Source organism: Rhinolophus sinicus, linkage group LG14 (genome assembly GCF_036562045.2).
Source record: "Rhinolophus sinicus isolate RSC01 linkage group LG14, ASM3656204v1, whole genome shotgun sequence".
In the NCBI taxonomy this organism is placed as follows: Eukaryota; Metazoa; Chordata; class Mammalia; order Chiroptera; family Rhinolophidae; genus Rhinolophus; species Rhinolophus sinicus.
In genome coordinates this window covers 5,445,021-5,468,231 of record NC_133763.1, presented here as the reverse complement: position 1 = coordinate 5,468,231, position 23,211 = coordinate 5,445,021, and the positions used below count along the sequence as shown (strand labels likewise).

At 38.8% G+C, this 23,211-nt stretch overlaps 1 protein-coding gene and 1 long non-coding RNA gene across 4 annotated transcripts in view; one reads left to right on the top strand and one right to left on the bottom strand.

Moving 5' to 3' along the window:
- PKIA (cAMP-dependent protein kinase inhibitor alpha) overlaps positions 1-7,352 on the top strand; it is a 64,175-nt gene extending 56,823 nt beyond the window's left edge. For all 3 annotated transcript variants that reach the window (XM_019725652.2, XM_019725661.2, XM_019725671.2), the window contains 2 exons: positions 1,657-1,834; positions 3,555-7,352. In XM_019725652.2, coding sequence (XP_019581211.1) covers positions 1,684-1,834; positions 3,555-3,634 — 231 coding nt within the window. In that variant the 5' untranslated portion in view covers positions 1,657-1,683 and the 3' untranslated portion in view covers positions 3,635-7,352. The remainder of the gene's footprint in view (positions 1-1,656; positions 1,835-3,554) is intronic.
- Positions 1-23,211, bottom strand: part of LOC109444085 (uncharacterized) — an 816,445-nt gene that overhangs the window by 780,506 nt on the left and 12,728 nt on the right. The gene's annotated exons all lie outside the window — the stretch shown is intronic.

The window sequence follows — 23,211 nt, the reverse complement described above, 5'->3', positions numbered from 1 at the left end:
TTCTTGTGAAATACCATTAATGATCATGTCATCCAGCTGTCCCACTTATTAGAACGCGGAAGACCAGGAAGTCAAGTGCTTTTCCTAAGTCACTCCTTGACCCAGTGGCAGATACAGCACTAAACCCAGAATCTTCTCAGGAGTCCTTTGAAATTTTAAATGAAATGATAGCAACCATTAAGTCATAGTCTCATAAAAAAAGAATGGTAGGTATAGTTGAGTAAATGGAAACCAATGTTATCTATGATACAGTCCCAGTAAAGCACGCAGTATACATATATTTCCTATTTCAAAACTTTGTATTATGCTATCCCTCCCTCTCTCCTGTTTCAGCTTCCTCTTAAAGAAGAGGGAATATAAAAAGTTTCTCCAGATTGAATTAACAGCTCCCTGGCCAATTGGCAGGGAAACTAAGCCTAGAGGAATGTGCTACGGGATGCCATTCTAAAGTACACTGTACAGGACATCAATTATCTCTGCGTGCCAGCATGCATTTCCGTAATGATGTACGGGTTCCGCCATTTTGGCTTCCTCCACATTTCTTATATTTTAGAGAGTCCTTTCTCTTGATTATTCACATAAGTTTTTAATCTTAAACTATATGTACAATGTAATTGGAATGTTTAGGAATAGGGGGGAAATTATGTCCTTTAAAAGTTCTGTTTAAACAAATTAGCGCAACAATCTTCATTATTTCTATCTTGGTGTGCATTCCTCTTTTGACCTTCAGGGAAGGATATACATTGAAACAGAGAAAAAGAAATTAAAGATTTTCATGTGGTGTTCTTTGGTTGATCCTCACATCTCATATTTTACCTCAAAAATATTTTTCTTCATTATATCTTTTATGAAGTATGTGTATCACCAAGTCAGCTTGGAAAAACTCACTTTCAGTGACTCCTTGGTAAATCTGAAATTTTATTTCAAAGAGTCAGTCAAGAAAGACTGTTATTCCTCTCAAGCTATGGCTTATGAAGGAGGCCACAAAGGGAGCTGTCCTCCCAGACTGGGAGCAGTATTTGATGCTGGCATCCTTTAGAGTTGTGGGTGAATGGTGATAATAAAAAGCAAACTGCATTTTGGTCAATTTTAATATTGTTCTTAGACTTCCGGCAGACGGTACATTTGCTTACTCCTTACCTCTGGGATGGACCACATCCACTACACACACACACACACACACACACACACACACACACACACACCTTGGTATGCTACTGATGTCAAGGTCTCCCCTCTGGAGTTGAAGAATGGCTAAAATGGTAGTAGAGAAGGAGAATTGTATGACCCAAACCAGGTGTCCACAGACGATGGCATGCAGGCCAAATCGGGCCCTATGCCTATTTTTGTAAATACAGTTTGTTTACTGTATTTGTTTACTATATTGACTGCTTTTGCACTATAAGCACGGAGCTGAGTAGTTGGGATAGAGACCATGTGTCCCTCAAAGCCTAAAATATTTACCATCAGGCCCTTTACAGAAAAAGTTCCCTGACCCTTGATCAAGAATCAAAGTATTGCTTGCTTTGCAGACATGTGAGCAAGACAGTTACTTCACATTCATATTGTTTGGCCAGTAATTTAACAAGCATCTTTGTTAAATGTTTACCATTGACCAACATTATATTAACCTATTAATTTTTCTCTGTTTTTTAGTCCCTGCTATGTGGATATTTGTTAGCAATGACTGATGTGGAAACTACATATGCAGATTTTATTGCTTCAGGAAGAACAGGTAGACGAAATGCAATACATGACATCCTGGTTTCCTCTGCAAGTGGCAACAGCAATGAATTAGCCCTGAAATTGGCAGGTCTTGATATCAACAAGACAGGTGAGTTGACACCCATCTCTCTATGAACATGGAATGATTTGCAGCATGAGCCAAAGTAGGACCACGGCATGAAAAACCACCTTCGAAAGCAACTGAATAGAGTTACAAACATTGCCGAAGGCAAGAGAAAAGCCAAGGACTAATCTATGACTCAATCACCCCCACTCCATATGCGATGACTTCATTTTACAGGGTTTCCCACTCAAATGCTGTACAATACTGACAAACATACAATGACAAACAAAACATCGGTAGCTGAGATGTTTATCATCCCTGAGTGTTTCAGCTTCTTTTTAGTTTATGCTCAACAATTTTCCTGTCCCCTGTTTATCCGGACCTGTTAACAACCATCTATTTAGCCACGGCTCCATGTTTGTAGCATTAGTCTAAGCCCTGAGAAGTGTCCCCACAAAGTCTCTAGAAGTGTCACCTAGAAAATCCCAAGCCCCATGGGAGTTAAATCCCTCATCTTGTATTTATGTGGTCACTTTCATCTTTAAATATTCGACTCTCTTGAATCTTCCCTCAGCTGACTCCAGGCCTTTGGTGACTGAGAGCTTCTCCTGTTTATCACGTTCTTGTTGCACGTACACATCTCAGATTCAATCCACCTGCATTACTTGGGAGCCTATTCAGTGCTATAATAATGAAAGTAATGTGTGAAAATGCTATATAATGCCTGGTCATAGCCTCGGAACCCTGTTAGAACAGATTTTATTTTTTTTTTAATGTAAAAGAGCTACTTTAACTTCCCTAAGGCATGGTGTGTATGGTGATAATGTTTTGTGTGTACTTGTTAAGAGTCCAGGAGAAGTTGCTTTTCAACATTCCCATCTAACGAATGGACCAGCCCACTTATCTCTAGCCATTGGAATTATGGCAACAAACTCTTAGCAAACGTTGTTATATTTTACATTATTGAAACACCTCCTAATATTTTGTCCACTCAGCCATATTGGTTGCTTAATAATGAACTAATATATGCAAATATATGTATCTTTGAATCGAGGATTGCCTACAGCTTATATTCAGCAAAAAGGACAGAATATTGAGAGAAAGTATTGTTTAATTTCAGAATGTGCTGTGTCACTAGCTGAAATCACTGCAGAGAGTACAGTTATGAGGGCAGTTTTATTGGAGTCCTGCGTTTCTTCTCTAAGGGCAGATCAGAGGCCATCATTACTGTATAATAAGGGGCTGGCCAGCTGGCATAACGCCCTTTCATCTTCTACTGTTGCTTTTAATTTAAACTAATTAAACCTCTGAGAAATCATCAAGGTTATCATCAAGCGCTATAATATAAAATGCAATTTTTAAAAAGTTATTAAAGTAAGATAGAAGTAAAAAGGTAAACTTGCTCCCCACTTCTGATTTCAGCCTAAAGACACTTGTGATTTCTGCTACCCATGAAACTATATGATATCACCTGGCCATGAGATATCCTAGTTATTTATCAAAAGCATAGATGATAACTAACCTCTGTGAAAATTCTGTATTATTTTGTTGTTAAGCCATGCTGTCCAAATTCACAGAACCAAAATGAGGCAGCCCTTGAAACAATTGAGCTGTTTTCTTGATGGGTAATTCATTACCAAGAAAATACACTTGTCTCTATGAGGATTTCAGACTTTGGGAATATTTCTTAAATTTCCAATGTGATATATGGATAGTGGGTAACTATAAATAATAGTTTTTATCCTTTTTTCATTGTTTCTTACAGAAGGTGAAGAAGATGCACAGCGAAATAAGACAGAACAAAGTGGGGAAGCTCAGGGGGAAGCAGCAAAATCTGAAAGCTAACACCCCCCTTTGATCTTCCTCCACACCTGACCATGTCTCCAATCTCCAGGCCTGGCTGGGATGCATTTGTGCCCGAGAGGGAAAAGGGGAAACAGAAAATGGCTGTGCTGCATTGCAGGATCCTGCTCACCGTCCTGTTGAAAATGGGGGCAGAGGCTGTGGCTGCAGACAGACTTTTCTCTACCTCTGTCATTAGCAATGGCTGAAAGCATGTGGCTTGTGTTTGGGTGTCATTTTTGTACGGATCCTTTCACTTGACCACGTGATGAAATGCTTGTAGAGAGTAGCACCGACCTGGATGATGATTCTTCCTGTAGCATCTGGCCCCTCACAATGTCAGAGGATTTCATTGTGTCTAATTGCAAAGGGTTGGTGGAACCCCAGAGTTTCAGTAGCTCTGGCCCAGGTATTCACCCAGTAAGAGAACCATCCAGAAAGCACTGTTTTCAGCGTTACGTACCCGTGTGTTCCTGCTGTGTTATTCACACTGTTTTGTATCGTACAATATAGATGCTCGGCACTGCCCTCCTTCTTTGATTGCTCATGAAAAACAAAAAAAAAATGTACGTTACTGTGAATTTTTATACCACTCATTTTTAAAAGGGCTGCCTTCTTTTCTTTTCCATTGTGTGGTGGTGTACCCAGGATAGATCACAGTTTTTCTGTTTTGTTTTGTTTTTTTTAAACTTAATCTTTCCCCTTGACTCACTGCTGATGAATTGACTGAAGTCTAACAGATTCATCAAGTCCCCTTTGCTTTTATGATACAGGTATTTGAAAAATATCCATTAATGTGAATATTACCTGAATTCAGTTCGGTGTCTGCACAGACCCCAATTCGATCCGCAAATTTTATTTTATTCCCCAGTGGAGAACTTTGAGGATTTTGGAGAATTTAGGAAGGTGGGAAAGAGAAGCCAAGATGATAATGCTAACAACTGGAAATGTGTTCTTGTTATGGAATCAAATTTCCCACACGCTGTATGCTACTGTTTAAATTTTGAGCACAGCTTCTCTCCAGGGAGCTGGAAAAGGTGGAGAAAAGGATCTCCTTGCAATCATGTGGGCACCAATCACAAAAGTAAAGCCCTCGTGTTGTTTTTCATGTCTTTTTTCAGCCCTATCAGATCCAAATGTTATTATGCACTTTTTAATGTTTGTAAACTTTTACTAATAATCAGCGTGAATTGCATTCTGATATAATCATCATCATTAGAAGCTAACAGAATCCTCATTAATACTCATTAATACTGTTGATGGCCTCAGCTGTTTTGACATTCTGGTTCTTACATGGAAAGTTTCTGTGAGCTGTGTAATCCCTCTGGACAGTATTATGAACTCATGTCTCAGTGGTAATAAACAAGGAACCAGTAATATGCCAATGGCTCATGAATTACTGGACAAATAGCAGACAACAGGAAGACCTTTTACAATAAAGAGCCCACTTAACTGTCCCCCAGGTCTTAGATGCAGTCCCGTGTGAAGTAGCATAAACAGGTTTCACCAGGTAACCCATCTGCACATAAACAACTCAGCCCTCCTTCGTATTTGCATTACGATGAAGGTACGTCTGCCCTCATCTGCCTTTACGGTACTTTTCAAAAGAGAGGGATGAGGGTATGGGTATCATTTGGTCCTCTATCCTACATGACTAGAAAACGTGTTAATAGGATGACACGTTTCTCTCAGAAAACAGAAAGAGGAAAAATTAAGTTTTAGAGTACTTCCTTCTATTGAACCCATTAAGGCCCAAAATGTCCAGTTAAAATTCAAACGACTCTACCAATTAATAGACTTACAAGTGGGAAAAAAAAGGTTCCTAAGGCTATTTTAGACAATCTCTGCTAGTCCATTTAAAACATTCAACCCAAAAAATCATTTTTTCAATATCCTCATTTACTACCCTCATAGCTTCCGTATGAATCTCGGTTAAGTTTTCCTCATCCTAAAGTTGTGGAATTCCAAACTGATTTTATGTGGTTTTGTAAAGTTTAGGACTAGTGCTGAGTATATGTGGCGGGTTTATATTCCTGTGTGCTGTAATATGATTAATGCATGTGCTGTCTGCGAATATATAATACCGCTAAATTGTGAAGTCATATGGAGCTTTTGAATTATTTTGACCTCTTACTGCTACTTTGTTTGCTATGTTCTAACCCAGAGGCATTCCCAAGCTGAAAGATAAAAATCTTTCCAAAACATCTACTTTACAAAGGTTGCTCAGCGGAAGTTCACAGTATTTTCCAAATTTTATTGTAATGTCTTTTACTTGCAAGTCAATAATATACATGGAGTTGAATTTTTAAGGAGAGGAGGAAAGGGTCGTAAACTAAGGCATTGGTTTTATGATACACATTGAATGCCTATTAAATAAGCAGCCTTATGCTCATCACTTCCCAGCACAGACAGAGGGTGCCAAAAAGAAAAAAATGTATACACGTTTTAAGAAAGGAAAAAAAACTATTAAAATTGTAATACTCAATATACACCGATAACAAAAGATGAATACAAGTCACATTTGACTTCTGCAATGACAAGAGATGCTCAGAGTGGTTCCCATCAGCGTCCAGACACTTCTGATGACGACGAACTACTGCTTGAGCAACACTGACCACAGTGTCCACGTGTATACATTTTTTTGGCACCCCTGGTTTTCTCCCATTTAATCCTCAAATAATTCAATTAAAGAGGTAATGTTATCCTATTTCACAGATTAGGATATTGAGGCTTAATGCGGTATAATGTTTCTGAGCTTAAAAAGCTATTAAAGGATGAAATTAAGATAGGAACCTATCTTTGTCTCCAAGGAGCTTTCTACTGCACATGCCATAAAACTAAAGCCAATTACAGAGCATGGGTATCTGAAGAGAATATTTAGAGATGGGTTAGTTCAGCCTCCATATTTCAAAGAAGAAAACTGACTCCCTGAAAGGGGAATTGTTTTTCTCAAGGTTACCTGTATGAGTAATGACACGGATGTGTCTAGATCATAGAAAGTGCTCTAAAAGAACGAAAGAAAGAAAGAAAGAAAGAAAGAAAGAAAGAAAGAAAGAAAGAAAGAAAGAAAGAAAGAAATTAGAATGTATTTTCTGAGTTATACTTCCCAGAATATACTTTTCTGGCATATAGTCTAACTTTAGCATGGTTCAGATGTTTATGTCTCATGCTACCCATTTTATTTAACTAGAGATAGAACAATTTCAGTTTTTTGACTCATATGCTACAAGTGTGAACTTATCAAATTTACCTTTATTCAGTTGTAAGCATCCTATGCTAACATATTATCATAAATTCATAGAAATGCTTTTTTTCCAGTCGATAACAGGCAGCCTTCAATTTTTAGGCAACACGCCCAGAGCTGCACACTGTAAATGCCGCACAATTGAGTGTTACCCAGACCCAGTGGAAACGCACCATTTTAGAAGATGAATGGTATTGCTATTTCTCTTCAGAGAAGCAACGATGGGTAAAGAAATGTAACTGCCTGCAGGCAGCAAAGCTTCTGAGCGAAGCCTACAATAATGGGGAGAAAATATATAGTCATCAAGAGAAAACAGGAAGGATCTCTGATTTATGATGTCTTCATAGGCCCTAAATTGTTCCCTAATTAAGAGTGGCAGTCTCTGAAGTCATTTGTGAGCTTGTATGACTTTTGTATTTAGCAAACTTGCATGCTCACATAATTGATATTAAAAGTAATACATTTTTCTGAAATGTACACAGTCTATTAAGAGTATTTATTGAACGCACTCTATGTACTTGGTGCTCGAGACAGCGCTGTGGGTGATAAAGGAGAAATCCGAAGCCTCAGCCACCCTATCCTGGTCACGCCCAGCATGCCAGCCTCACCTCTTCCCGGCTTTCACTGCAATTGTTTTCACCGCCCTGTCGCTCTGGGAGCCCACTTCCTGGACTTTATCATGGACCAGAGCCTACCCCAAATCGTAAGCCCCAGTATCACTCCTGCAGCGCTTACTTCCTCTCCTGCAAGACAATGATTTAATAATATCAGAGGAAAGGCAGGTGTTTATCAGAATCTCCGAAAGTCTTTCCAACACTCCCTCTTTGCCCTCGCACAGCTACATTCACACACAAACACTCTTCTCCTTGAAAGCACTCCTACGCAACTTTGATTTCTCATTTTCCTCCCATGCTCTCCCCCAACAACTTGAGAACCAGCGATCTAGAAGGGCAAGATTCCCAGATGAACCTGCCCCCTTCACTCCACCAACAAGCTTTACAATGAGTCGAAACAAAATGGAGAGCTCCCTGACACGCAGGGTTTTACTATATTAAGGAGAACATCTGGGGGTGAAGGAGCAAAGAACGTTTAGCTTCTTTTATCTTGGTGTTGCTCTCTTTCCGTCATGCTATTTTCATCACATACAAGCAGTAAGGACCAAGCAGTGAACAAGATGGAAGGAAGCATCGTACAGCACTCAGCCTGAGTCCAGGGAAGGTCTTAAGCCGAAGGGGCAAAAGAGGATTGTAGATCTTACCGGAGTAACAGGATAAGACAGGACACAGCGGTGCGGGAGAAAATGCTAACCAGTGCAACACGTTAGTACCATCTCAAGTGTTCTCCTCCGTGGGTATTTTTTGCATCTGCCGAGTCCAGGATGAGGGGACTTGGGATGCTGGCCATGTCTCCTTAAGTCAGAATTAACAAAACTAGCTGATTATAACCCAGTAACTTTCTAATCTGTACCACATCTACTTTCTGATCCTACCAAGATGGATATTTCCTCAGCAAGCCTCCTTCCCATCCCGAATCCATTGTTAATGTGTCTCCTCGTCGCTCGCAATTTCCGTACTTTCTTCTCTTTCTGCCATCTCTGCCCAGTGAACACCAATCAAACTCTCTTCCTTCTGGCTGCCTTTTGGGTGGCTGTTTACAACGATGCTCATTCATTGCTTGAAACCTCAGTTTAGAGTAAGTGCTACACGGTGCTCTTTTTTCACCTCCCGGGGGACATTTCCTGTCTAGGATATATTCCTTCATATATCCAAACCATTTTCTTCCTGACCTTAACCGGGGGCCTGTTAATTATCCTTCTCTCTTCACTGACTTTATCCTTTTCCACAAAGGTTCTCCAGTTCTCAAGCCCCCCTCTCGCCTTCCCTACTTCTTCTGCTTCTCAAAATAGTAATCTACGCTCCCTGTTTCCATGCTTCTCCTCTTTATTTCTTACCCTTTTGCATGTTGACTTCCAATCACATTTTTCTCATTACAAACGACATCTTCGGTAGCTCTGAGGCTTCCAGAAATCGTTACTGAAGCCCGGCCAACGTGGAAATTAAAACGTGATGATACTACAATGGACTCAAGCTTCATCTAAAATCAAATTGAATGGTTTTATCATTCTAATTGATAATAGCATGACAGGATATAGCGGAATAATAAAGCCTGCTTAAGGAAGGAATCTACCTAGGCCAAGAAAGCCAACTTTCCCCTCCAATTTCACGTCTTCCATCCTGTATGGATGTGGCCTTTCTCTTGACCGGTCTCCTCATGTGTCTTAGCTACTTAGCTATCTTAGTCCTCAGATCCTACAGAACTCATTTCTTCATGGGGACAGTTGCCACATATATAGGCTCTAACCTGGATTCTGGACATCTAGAGATAGGCAAAGTTATCTTGTACTTTAGAATTAATTCTGTGTCCCATTATCCTCTGGGAAGACTGCCAGTGACATCGCTAGTTGCTTTCAACAGCAGCCACGTACAAGCAAAAACACTCAATTCCTTTGTACCCAGTGCCACCCCAGTTCTCTGAATTAGACCTAATATCAGTCCCAATGCCAAATATAATGGATAGTTTATATATGTTTTGTTAGCCTGCCTGATGGCATTTAATCCTGTTCACCATGGAATCTGTCTTTGAGATGCCTCATTTGCATTCCCCCCCAGATTATTTATTTATTTATGTATGTATGTATTTATTTATTTTTACTTAGTTATTTTTTATTCCTTTCTCTCTAGTACTTTCTCACTTTCCTTGACTTGTTCCTCCTTTTCTACACCTCTCCCCACCATCAAATGCTGTGGTGTCCTGGGACTTCACCCTCATTACTCTTCTCCAATCCCATGTTCAGATGACCTCTCCACGCCATCATCCATCACCACACTTACGTGGTGAATCTTGTATCTACAGCTCTAGCCCAGAGATCACTCCTGGTCACCTGACCTGTTGGGCAATCAAAATGGTTTTCCCAAAAGCGTCTTATATTTTCCAACGCAAAATCCAGGATGTGACGCCATTCCCAACCCTGCTTTTCTTCGTATGCTACAGACCTCAGGTAATGATAGCACTGGTTTCCCAGCGACCTTACATCTAAGTTCTTAGAGTTTTCTTAAGTCTTCGAATTTGTTTTTTTTCAGTCCGTCAATTCTAATTCTTAACGACCTCGTGAAGCGGCCCACTTCTTTTTTGTCTGCACGTCAACCCTTTAAACCATCACTTATTTCACACAATGCATGGCCTGCTCACCAGGATCTGCCTCACCTGGCATTCTTTCTATCCATCCTGCAACCTGGTGTATCCTTCTAATGCATAGTCTGATGATTTCACTGCTCTAATTGTAAAAAGTCTTCAGTTTAGCCAGATAAAACGTGATATAAGTGCCACATTTTATTTTTATACAACTTCTTGCTCTGTGCTGTTTTCCTGCTTCTCAGATGTTCTTCTTCAAGTCTGATGGCAAATGCTTATTGATTCTTTCAGACTATGCCCCATTTTACCCTTTTTTTCTTTATAGCTTTTTGACCTGCATCCCTGTTCCCAAACCCCAGCCTAGTAAATTAGCTGTTCTCTATATATTCCCTGTTCCCCAAACACTTGATTTGTAAACTTGTCTCAGCAGAGCACAGCTATTTGTTTACATGTGTGTCTCTCCCACTAGAATCTGACCTCCCTGAGGGAAGCAGCTCTCCTGTATTCATCTTTGTATCCTCATTGTCTATTAATACTCAACAAATATTGTAAATGAATGTCTGCCCTCCTGAAGCTCACAATATGGCAAAAAAAAAAAAAAACAATGGATTTACACACCTATTCATTAAGGAAAAATGCAATTCAGAGATAAAGTTGATGGTTGAAAATAGTGAAGGCTGCACAATATTGCCTTACAGAAGATAACTTGATTTCTATCACATTTTTCTAGTTTATGCAACAGGGTCACTATTTTTAAATTTGATTCTCAAACTGTATGCTGCACATTTACACATGCAGAGATTTGATAGGACCTAGAGAGATAAGATATCCAATAGGATAATGTATAAATAAATAAGCAAATCAAGGTAAGCCATCCAGCTAAACAGTGACCCTGGTAAAGGTATTTCCTAGCGTTCTGTAGTATGAATTCCCTCAGTTTGCTGGAATTGAGAATAGCCAAAAGTAGGAGGTTGCATCTTAGTCTCCTGGCCTAAACAAGACATTAGTCAGAGAGGACGATCTCTGGGGACAGTGTTTGGTCCTTGAACAAGGGGATACTGGAGTTATAAAGAATATGCTTTACAGAAATATATTCTAATGTACTTTAATAGCCTAAAGAAATGGGAGTTCTGACAGAATGCGATGAACTTCAAATGGCAGGAAATCATAGAAAAAAATAGGAAAATAATACGAAGGGACTAAGTAACACACTTTTATATTCTCAAGAAAGAAAGGACACTGATACATATGTATAGAACCTTAAATTATTTTTCCTGAATATTGTATCCTTAAGAAAACACAGAAAAAAATAGTAGAAATCAAAATAACACTGGAAATCTAACTGGACTAAGAAAGCATTATGCACATGTTGACTCTAAAACTAAGAAATAAGAACGGCCAAGCTAATGATGTAGGTTACCGCTCATAGGACACACGTGTGCAAATGGCGGCCAGGATTCATTTACACATTTCACTTGAGTAGGATGGTGTGACTATTATGACAATCCTGTTGAGCTTTTAAGTTTTCTTTCACCCCACGTGTTCTTTGGAATCTATAAAACAACACATAACCCTGAATTTTAAGGGTAAAACGTTATGTAAAAATAGCTAGAAATGTGGAATGACAACGTAAACAGAACCTGCTTCCCCAGAGGGTCCTAAATAAAATCCAGTAAATCATGAAATTTATTTAGGAAATATTTATTGAGCATTTAGTAAGTTTAAGTCTCAGTATTAGGTGTAGTCAAGAGTGAAATTCAAGAAAGAGACAGAAAGGGACCACAAAATCTTTGACCAAGAGAAACTGAAATATGTGACAATGACCTTTTTTTTTTTCTACTAGTCTTCCCAGACTTTCTCCATCACCACTCCATCCCTCATGGTAAGGAATCTTTCTCAATTCCAGAGTCTATGGAGAATTTACTTTTTATGAAGCTGACTCCTAGGCCTTTGTAACACAAAATTGGGAGAGGGATAAGAGAAAAACCTTTTTTTTCTGTTAGGAATAAACCAGGTAATGGTTCAAGCAGACAAAAAAAAAAAAAAAAAGTTTTAATAGCTAACATATTTAAGCAAATTTGCACAATAAAGGGCTAAAAATTAGAGGGAGGATTAGAAAAGCAAAGAAACTGAGATTTCTAAAAGAAAGACTGGGAGCGTTGACAACTGAGGTTTCAATGAAAAAATAGTCAAAGAAAATTGGGAAGGGGAGAAAACAAGTATTCTTATAGGTTGTGAAGTAGACTTTGTTAAAGAGATATATGTAAATATTGGGGATATTTTTAAATTATTTCTGTTTTTATAGATGAGACTTTCTTGAATGCGGTTCCATGAAAAGACAGGGCCACATAAGACCCAAAGGTTTATTAAAGTATCCTCGTACTAATTTAATAGTGATGGCAAGACAAGTACATAGTACATATATAACAATGTCCGAATATGACGAGCAATGATAGATGGACATGGAACATACAGTGCAGATCCTGGGGGAGAAATGTCACTCAACAAGAAAGACCATAGAGAAGGATACACTGGAATGATTTCTTGAAGCATTTATTTCATTGAAACAAAGATAAGCCATTCTGCACAGAAAACAATGCCATCAACTGAGGTACACAGGTAGAAAAACATGGGGGTCATGTGTTTTTATCAGCATCCCAGTTGGCTAGAGCACGGTATATAAATGTGAAGGCTCAAGAGATAAACTGCACCAGGTGGAGGAGTGGAAACCTGAGACGCTAAGGGGGACCGGGAAGCCCCAGAAGCTGATGACAGTCACTGAAGACCCGAGGGCTGTGCCTGAAGCCGAGCAGCAGCTGGCAGGCCAGCTCCAATGGGTCACTCACAGGGCAGAGTGAGGGCATCGGGACACGTCCCAGGCACAGAGGCGCTGAGACACACAGTGGGGCCCTGCCAAAGGGCCTCACACAGACAGGGGAGAATGCTGAGTGGGACAGTTACGTTTTTGAAGGTAGGCTAAGGGCTTGGAGGTGAAAGGAAGGAGACACAAGGACTTACTCCAAGGTGAAGAACACTGGCAGCTGAAAAAGCCAAACGTCAGAGGGAAAGTGAGAAGCAGCGGAGATGCATACGACTAAGCAGAGGCCGGACCCTGCCGGGCGAAGCAGCTGCTGCTGTCCTTTACCCAAGCTTTCTGCCCAAGCCCTGATGCACTGTGCAGGTTTTAAGGGTACCATACAGCTCTGTCGACAACACAGGATGCGAGGGTTTAAAACAAGATCTTTCTCGATAGCACCACAGAAAGGGGCAGAAGGCTCCTCGATCTTTCCTCAGGGTAACGTAACTATCAGGTTCTGAATGTGTGGTGGGGGCTTGCTCACATCACCGCCATTTCTCACAATCACTCTGAAACACGAGGACACTCGTCTCCTTATAAATGACCCACCTAAGGCTCAGAGGGCCCAAGTGGCTTGTCCAAGACCACGTGGTTTTAGGTTGCAAAGCCAGAACCAAAACCGATGTCCATCTTCTCTGATGACCACCCCGTGCTGTTTCAACGACACCAGAGCTGCCCAATGGAACAAGGACGCAAGCCACACACGTCATGTGATGTTTTCCGGTAGCCATATTGAAATAAAGCAGTAAAATAACTACACACACACACACACACACACACTCTCTCTCGTATATAATATATATAATATTGCCATTTAATATGTAATCAATATAAAAAGTAATTAAACATTTTGGGGGTATCAATTCTTCCAAATCCATTGTTTGGTTTATACATTCTTCTCAATTCAGACTAGCTACATTTCCAGTGCTCTGCTTACCATCCTGCACATCTCAGAACTATATATCCTGTTCTGCTTTCCAAGGATCACGCAGAGAAATGATTCACTTTTGGGGGTGGGGGTACAGAGTGGGCATGTGGGTGTATAGTTTTTTCTCAGTGATTCTCAACTCTGGCTGCCTGTCAGAATCACCTGGAAAACTTTTTAAACACGCTCTTAAGACCTGGGCCCCATGTCTACAGATTTCTATTTTATTTGATGAAGTCTAGCCATCAGCATTTTTTAACTTTGTTAAAGTATAAAAATATTAAAAAGTGCACATAAGTGTGCAGTTTTATGGACTTTCATAAAATAAATGGACTCAGGTAACCAGCACCCAGATCGAGGATCAAAATATTCCAACACCCTAGAAGCCCCTGTCAAGTTCCCTTCTAACCACCATACCCTGCAAAGGACTGACTGGTAAATGGTGAATTCCCACCTGCTCCTATTGGAATTCAGCCCAGAACTGACACCTAATACATTATGCTCACTGCAGGGTACTGTTGTACAGAATTCTATTCTTGAGTTTCTTAGGTCAACTTGTAGCCCCAGAAATAGCAAACCACATCCCAATCCATCTGTATTCTCCCCGAGAAAACACAGGTCCTTCAAACCACTATATTCCCTGGTCCATGCAGGTCTAGACAGTCTCCATTCAACCGCGACCTGCCCAGCTGGCCCCCTCTCGGTTCAGCCCTTCTTAGCTGCACAATCCTAGGAATTGGGTCTTCTCCCCACTTTTCCTCAACTATCTACCTATTTTCTCACCCCAGTTTTACCTCCCTCAGGAGCAACAGATCAAATGAATAACAAACTTGCAAAGCCAGTGACATGCATTTCAATTTCCTGATGAACAGCCTTTAATATAAGGCCCAAGGTTACATCTTTTTTCTTGGTACTTAATTTCCCAACCTTTTGCTTCAGCCCTTCTCGTTACCACACAGATCCCCTGATGCTATAAATTCAATTCTTTGGAAACAGCATTTGTTCTTCCCATTGGTCATTTACCTTCCTCAGATTCAAGTGATTTAAAATTCAAAATGAAAATTCAAAAGTGATGTCTTGAATAGATCCTCCCTCATGGATTTACAGGAAAATAAAGATCATCAATTAAGACATTTCCTAACTCCAGCCAACCTGACAAACATAAAGGTGGATTGAATCCTTGAGCCTCTTGCTACAATGAGTCCAGAGGAGTAAACAACTTCTCCATGTATTAAACACCCAGCAATATTTGGCCTGCCATTTGTTGGAATTACAATTGCTTCAGTGTTTTGTTTTTCCTTCTTTTTCCCTGTTCTCAGAACAGTCCCTTGTTGTACTTCCAGCCCATACAAGAATATTTTGAATGAGTCCGACTTTGCAAAGACAGCCCTCGCGGTTGAGAAAAGGAAAACATGGCCATTTGCTCTCTCCCTTCATGGTTCAATCTGACAATATCCTAACACAGCTGTCTTCCTCCGCGACTCCATCCCACTCGCCCCACCTGCCTCGTTCCACCAGTTTCCCACTTGAGCGTCTGCACTTACACTGTATTTCTCCACATTATTCTCCCCCTACAACATATCACTACTTTCCTCCATTTCATGGCTTCATGATTCTTATAACCCTCAAGAATATCCAATCAATTGCTTTCCATTCTCCATCCTCCCAACTCTAGCTTTCTCCCCTAATCCCTCTGCCTAGGATTTTCTGCTCTTAGCTCAGCCACAACCAAATTTTGTGTGGGAGAAAGGAAAAAAGAAAGGAGCCCCATACCTCAGCTTCTAAGATCAATCAAAGTTTGCAGGAAGTATGGAAATAACCCCCAGGTACTGGGGAGAAAAGGGGTATAAGGCAAAGTGGAGAAGAATAAGGTATAAACAGCATTGGCGGCTAGAGTAATTTTTCACCACTATTACTATATATTTCCACGAAGTCATTTATCAACTGTGGGAGAGAAGGTAGGAGATATCCAGTGCCACCAACTGTCACCACCACCAGAAGTCAGAACTTTTACAAGTGTCCTAAATATCAGAGCGATACCTTGATTTTCCATCTGTCCATTCGGTAAAACTCCAAATGACTGATAATTTTAGGAAACACTTGGAAAATATGTTTAAGAGAGATTGATCTTAATAGCATGAGCTCAGAACCCAGACACCTTACTATTAATAAATGTATGATTTTGCTAAATTTAATTAATCATGTTGGGTTCCAGTTTATCTGTAAGAGGAAATAATATAGCATCTCTTAGGAAGGTTGAATAATTCTAGGTAAGAAGAATCTTAATTAGTTAATACATATAAATCACTGAGAATAGTGCCTGGCTCTTAGTATAAATATTAGCGAGTATCAGTATTATGGTTGTTGAGTTCTTATATGAGATAGTATTTATAGTCTTAAAAAACTCAGACGGCCTAGTCAAATGGGTCTAACCTCTTAATTAGTAGCACCTCTCAACGGCACAGAGGTTTTATTTATTCACTTATTGAACAAATATGAATGAGTTCCTTTTCTGTGCCAGGTATTTTTAGGATGCTACTTACAAGCGTGTATACAATGGTTTATCCATAGGGATACTCTACAACCCTGCAAAGCTCACAACTATCAAAACTCAGTTTAGTTGAGTCCTAGCAAACAATATACTTAGAGTACGTCCTTTAGTTTAATGTAGGGAAACAAATTTTGAGCAGCAAAATTTGAATGGAGAGAGAGAGAGAGAGAGAGAGAGAAGCTACTTCAGGACTGCCTTAGAGTCAATTCAACTTCATCTCTAACTTTTTCTCACAACTGTTACCTTTGTGGTTTCACAATATCAATAGATAATAGAAGGGGACATTGTTCTCATAACAGATGCAAAGCCCTCAGGGGTTGGCACTGGACGAACAGGAGGATCCAGGACAGGCTCAGTCATGTGATGACACTGACTTCCTGTCATTCTTACTGGCACCTCTGAGAGCTGTTTCTTTCTAGTCTCCTGATTCGGTGCAGACAAAATCCCATTCTCTTGATCCCCTTGGAAATACTGAGACAAGACAGAGAGTCTGATAAACACCACGGAGACCCAAAGGAAGAAAACTAGAGTACAGATTGTTTGGCTTACTAAAGGAAGGCTTCTCGTTTTTAACCTAGTTATCTTCAGTCCACGATCTCCAGGCTCACCATCTCCATGACGTCTTCTATAAGGAGATGAGACACTATCCAGAAAGTTCCCCCTTTTCATCTATAGACTGCTTCCTATCCCGATTTCTAAGTGTAGAAACAGGTTCGTCTTCCACTAGTTAGAAACATCTTGAAAGCTGTATTTCAATTAACTACCCACCTCCAGCACACACTATTAATTACACGATTAATATAACACTCACACATTATTCATACATACTAAAGAAGTATTTTTAAATTGATATATACTTAAAAAATGGTCCTGAAGCCCTCATAATCTCCACAAGCATATACAGAGGTTACAATCAGTCTATTTACTCAGCCAGAAAGCTGACTTTTAAAATTACTTATAACAATCGTAAAATAAAAGGCATTTTCTTCTTAATACTAAGCAAATGCTGTATAATAGATATTCTGGCTAATCACATATTTGCTATAATTTTCCTGGAATAAATATTTCTGTGCTAAATCGGGCACATTTCTCCTTCCAATAGGAACACAAAGTCATTTAACAATAATTAAACGATTCTTTCATATATCTCAAGTGAAAAATAAAAATATGCCTTCCTATTTTTCTATGTTTCTATATTTTTCTAGAATTCTATTTTATAATCTGCATTTCTGTGAATACTGATACCTATCTGCCTCCTGCTGGCCATATGCAGTTCTAAAGTTAAAAATATATATATATATATACATATCCTGTGTCTCTTAAAACACAACAAAGAGATTTTGATTTAGAATTCAGTTTAGAAAGCTGCTCACTCTGAAAAGCAATGGTAGGGCAGCTTGGTACCAGGAAGGAAAGAAGTCAGCAGTGGCAGCCAACATGTGCGTCTTCCAAGGGCACAGTGGAACACACTTCCCCTTTCACTTCAGCCTGTGAGCCATAAATAAATATATGCACATAGTCTCCAAAGAGTCCTGTCGAGTTTAATAAACTAAACTGTTTGCCTGGTAATTCTAATATATTTATGATAAATGTCTTCCTTCAAGCCTCAAAGTCCTAAGGTACAGTGCAATTTACCTTTATTTCCTTTAGCCAAATGGAATATTCTTCATATCTATTCCCCTGATGTAAGGTTTCTGTGTCAGTCAGATATGGCCAAAGAAATATCTGCTTCTTTGTTGGGTTAAGTGCCTTTCCTTAGCAATGGAATAAAGCTTCAGGGAAGGATCAAACATGCCTCGACAGAAACAGCATTGCTTACAACTCTCGTAGAAATGCAGGAAGCTTGGTCAACAGAAGAATTGACGGAGGCAATTTTTAAAACTATGATTCATCAAAATCGGAGCCAATGTTTCAAATGTTGCCTCAGTAGGAATAATGGCAAAATATGTTGTATGGCATGTCACTAATAAATATTTCACTTAAATATTTAAAAGCTTTATGAGGCAGAATAATTTTTCAATAGAAGGAACATGTTTCAATAGACAATCTAAGCAGCTAAGAGTAATTTGTAAAAATCATAATTTTGAAATTTTTACATGAATCGACTCAAGCCTAATTAAGTACTTGAATCACTTTTGATTGCAATATGTGTGTTTACTTGGAGAAGTGACACAGAAGATATTTACAATTGATTCCACATATCTCACAATGTTCCTTCAAGTAGAGCTGGTCTGAAGAAGGAAAATAATTGAAAGGCCATTATTTTAAAATAAGTAATAAACATAATAAACAAGTTAACTGAACCCAAATTACTGAACATACCTGTGTTTAAAATTTTTTGTTAAACAGCATCAGACTTATTTTACTATTGTATTGAGACTATGAAAGGGTTGTATTCTCATAAAAGAGTGTTGTCTTAATTATAGAAACAGTGAGTTCATGAGAAGAAATAATGTGTTTGACGATCAAGGACAAATAATGTCTTTGACAGTTCTCTAACATGAATTCTAACTTTCAATACTTACTAATAGAAATTTTTAAAAATATATACCAAGTGAAAAGTAGTATAATGAACTCCTTTCTAGTCATTACCAGTTCTTGGGGAATCCTGTCTCCTCTACACTTCTACAATCCCCAACCCAAATGGATTATTTTCAGGAAGGTGCAGATATAGTGTCATTTTAACTTTAAATACTTCCGATTGTATCTCTAATGGATAAAGACTGTTTTACACATTATCACAGTAGTATTATCTCAACAAAAGTAAAAGCACCATGTCCTACTGGCAAATATTTAGTCGCCGCTCCAGTTCATGATAGTTTCACAAATGTCTCTACAGTTAGTTGCTTTGAATCTGGGTCCATAATGGGTCCAAACACTGTACTTACTGAAAGCGCTCTTGAAGTTCTGTTTTTTAATTGGTAGACTTTATTATTTAGAACACTTTTAGATGTGGAGATTGAGCAGAGATGCCCAACTCACACACATTTCCCCCTTATTATTAGCATCTTATACTATCATGGTACATTTGCTAGAATTTGTTTTTTGATATTGAACCTTCCCTGTAATAAAATCCCAGTTTGGTTGTGGCTTATTATTTATTAATATTATAATAGATTTTATTTACTAATATACTTTTTAGAAATGTTTGGATTGATATATATGAGATAGGTGTGTTGTAAAATCGTATTTTTCTGCAAAGTATGACAAGGATTTTATTAAATTTTACGAAATCTACATTTCTCCCTGAGTTAGCCTAAACAAGTTACCTGAGAAACATGCTCAGTCAGACCTAGAGCATATCTCAAGGGAGAAGTGAAAAAGCTCCTTCCCCAATTGTGAGAAAGACTCCAGTGTCCAGACTTTGCTTCCACGGGGCCTGGTTTTGAAGAACTGAAACTCCTATTTCAAACTCTAAAGTATATTGGTGTTTCACATTTCACAAAATATAAGTAAGAATGAATTGTGATTGAACATTAGATAAAGGCCTCCTTGAAAACAGGGCATATAGGAGAGGCAGCTTCGTGGTCTCACTGAAATAGTCACTACTTGTAACCTGAAAACTTTGGTTGTGTGTGAATTTAGATATTCAACATGCAACACACTTGAACCACATTACTCAACTTCCATTAAAAAGAAAAAAATGCCTCTCCAGAGTTAAGGCTGTCTTTAAACTCTCTGCACTGAGAGGAGATCAGTATAAGAAATCAGCCACAAAAAAAGGTTTCTGCATTTTTATCTAAAATCATAGATGAAAACATTGTGCAGCATCCCTTATACACAGACCTATAAAATAAACTGCCCCTAAAGTTAATGTGACGTCAGGAAGAATGCATTTTCTCAAGACCTTCAAATATAGCATCTGCTCCCTGGAAAATCCAGCCTGAGAGATAACTCAGACATATGTGACTTGAATAAAATCAAACAATATAACAGCAACAAACTAGCCAATGCTGTAGAACCAAATAGGTTCGTGGAACTCAAGGGACCTCTCTGACCACCAACAGCCCTCTTTCTTGGACGTTCAAACAACTTCTTTCCCTGATAGGATTCTAGAGTACCACCATTGACCCTAACCTGATTGAATGTAAATTGTTATGTGCCACCTCGGTGCCCACTACATTTTTATTCTTATCTTACCTGCCAATGATACCTCCATTTCCTACGTGATTTTTCACTGGGCAGCTTTTGTGCCCAGGTCAGCCAACACACACAGAACCCATGAGTACTTGAAAGCTCAAACCACATCCATAGTGACAGACATGGGAAGGTTCAAGTGTGTGGAGAACTAGTGAAATGTATGAAGAATTGTAACTTAAGGTTAGTTCTATGATTTGAATACTAGAGACAGTTCTTGATTTCCATTCTGTAAGTTTAATACAACAAACAGTATTTCTCAATTGCTCTCACCGACGACTTCGGCAAAGTTTAAGAGATATAACAGCTAACCATAATTTCTCGGCACCTATCAAACTGTCTGTCCTTTGGTCACCCTGAGGACAACAAAATCAGAAGTGTCACATTTCTGAATGTTATTATATACCTTCTGCCAACATGAAAATGGACACTGCTGTACTACTGAAATGGCTGCGTCTTCCGAGCGCAAGGGTAAACTGGCCGATTCGGACACAATGATCTGAACTCTCAAGTCTTGCACATGTCAGCATTCCAGGGAAGAACAAAAACAAAAGGGAGTTGTTTCCATTTGCCCAAAGAATCCACAGGCTTGAGCTGACTTGTCCTGTGTTCTCGGCAAACCACAAGTGGTGCTCTGCTGCTGAGAACCAAAATACTTCCTGCCATTCTTAACGAAATTTAAATTTGTCTCCTGGCTGTCCTGCAGTTGTCTTTGTCTGTTAAGCAAGACACCAAATGGCTCCTTTATGTACCAGCTTGCCTATTAGGAGAGACTATTTGCTTGGGGGATGCAAAGCAGCTTAAGTTAAAGAATAACAGATTAGTCTTTCCTAACTTTGGTTGAAAATGACCACATTTATTTCACACACACAGAAAAGTAACTTATGATTTAGAATAATATAGGGTTTAGTGATGAAGTTTCTGTTACAACTACACAAAGAACATTCCTCCTAGGAAATAAACTCCTATCTACAGTTGCCTCAAAAGATTTGCTCTCCTGAGAATATGGGGTAAAATAATATTAAAGGTTTGAGGTAATTATTTTGATTTCAGCTGTGGTTGAACGTACCCTGTCACATTGCTCTGAAATTGTCACAGATTAAATATTTTGCAAGTATTGTGGGCTATAAAATTTGACTGTACAGAGAGCCATCCACTGAGTATTGCTGGACAAATTATGGGGTATGTTCTTCTTCTCAGCCCCTAAAGTTATGCAGATAAAATTAGGCTAAAATGAAATGTCAATTACAACTGTAAGGACATAAGTGTGCTACAAATGGATAATTTTTAAAGTCTGGAAGGATGGGAGAGGCCAAAATGTCTGCACCGGTCCACATAGGAGCCTTGAGTGTTGAATCTAGAAGACTAAGATGTATAAAAATTAGCTTTTTTTGCCAAAGCTATGAATAATAAATGGCCTGCTGAACATCCAAATTCAGTTCACTTTGCTTGAAATATTCCTGTACTTGTTTCACAGAAGGGAACTAAACAGCTTCCCCTCCCCGTGGTATACTGGTGGCATAAGCATCAGCTTTATATTTAGCAGCAACTGTTACCATCTTTTTCAACTCAATCCACCCACCATGTCTCTACAACAGACTCAAGCCTGCAGCAAGGGATCGATGGAGGACACTTAAGCATGCCACAATAGACCTATAATTTTGGCAATAGAAAACTAACACGATATCCAGTTTATGGTCTATTTCTTATTTATGACGAATTCATGTTTTGTAGTAGATACTCGGATATCTTGCTTTGACAATATAAAATATATTAGGAAAAAGACACCCCCACCAAAATCCAATGGATTTCTAATGAAGTAGAAATACACTTCTAAGATTTATCTGTGTTTTTGTTAACCCCAGGCTCCAACTTTCTGGCTCTAAAGTAAAGAATACTGAATAGAATTATGCTCTCAGCATAGCACCTAAATCACTTTCCCACCTGTCTTCTTTTACTATAAATGTTGACCTTGGAAACATTAAATCATAGCAGAACACAAATTGTCAATTTTATGTATTCATTCAGAATTCCTTCTGGGTATAGACTAAACAAAATAAATTAAAAATGAAGATTAAGAAAATTAAAGAATTATAAGGAACAAAACCAACCTCTTTGCTTTAAAAACAAACAAACGACTAAGCTCATGCTAATATGGATAGAAAAAATATTCAGGAAAAAAAAAAAGCTAATATTCAGGAAAAAAATCTTAATATTACCTTTTGAGTACTAGATCTTTATTTTGTCTGCTTCTCGCTGGAGATATACATTTCTGTTTCACAGATGAGAACAGAGACATAGGAGACAGAGTACTGTTATCCGCCTCAAATCGTATTTGTAAGTAGCCAAAACGGGATTCAAAAATCAATTTTTTTTCTTAACTGCCAAACATAAATGCTTACCAGAAACTATAAAGTGACAGATAAACATAAGCATTGCATCTTAGAAGATACAATAATAGTAATTACAAGTAGACACGTTCCAACCTGCAGTCAGTAGACCCAATAAATAATGACCCTATCAACTCTGGTCACATTATTAAAATATAAACAGATAATTATTGAATATATTACTTGTTAATAAGAAGAGTAAAATAAACATCTTCTAATAATTGTAAGTTTAGAGCAAGACTATGCCATTTCCATGAGCAGCTGCTAAATATGTTTTATCCTCC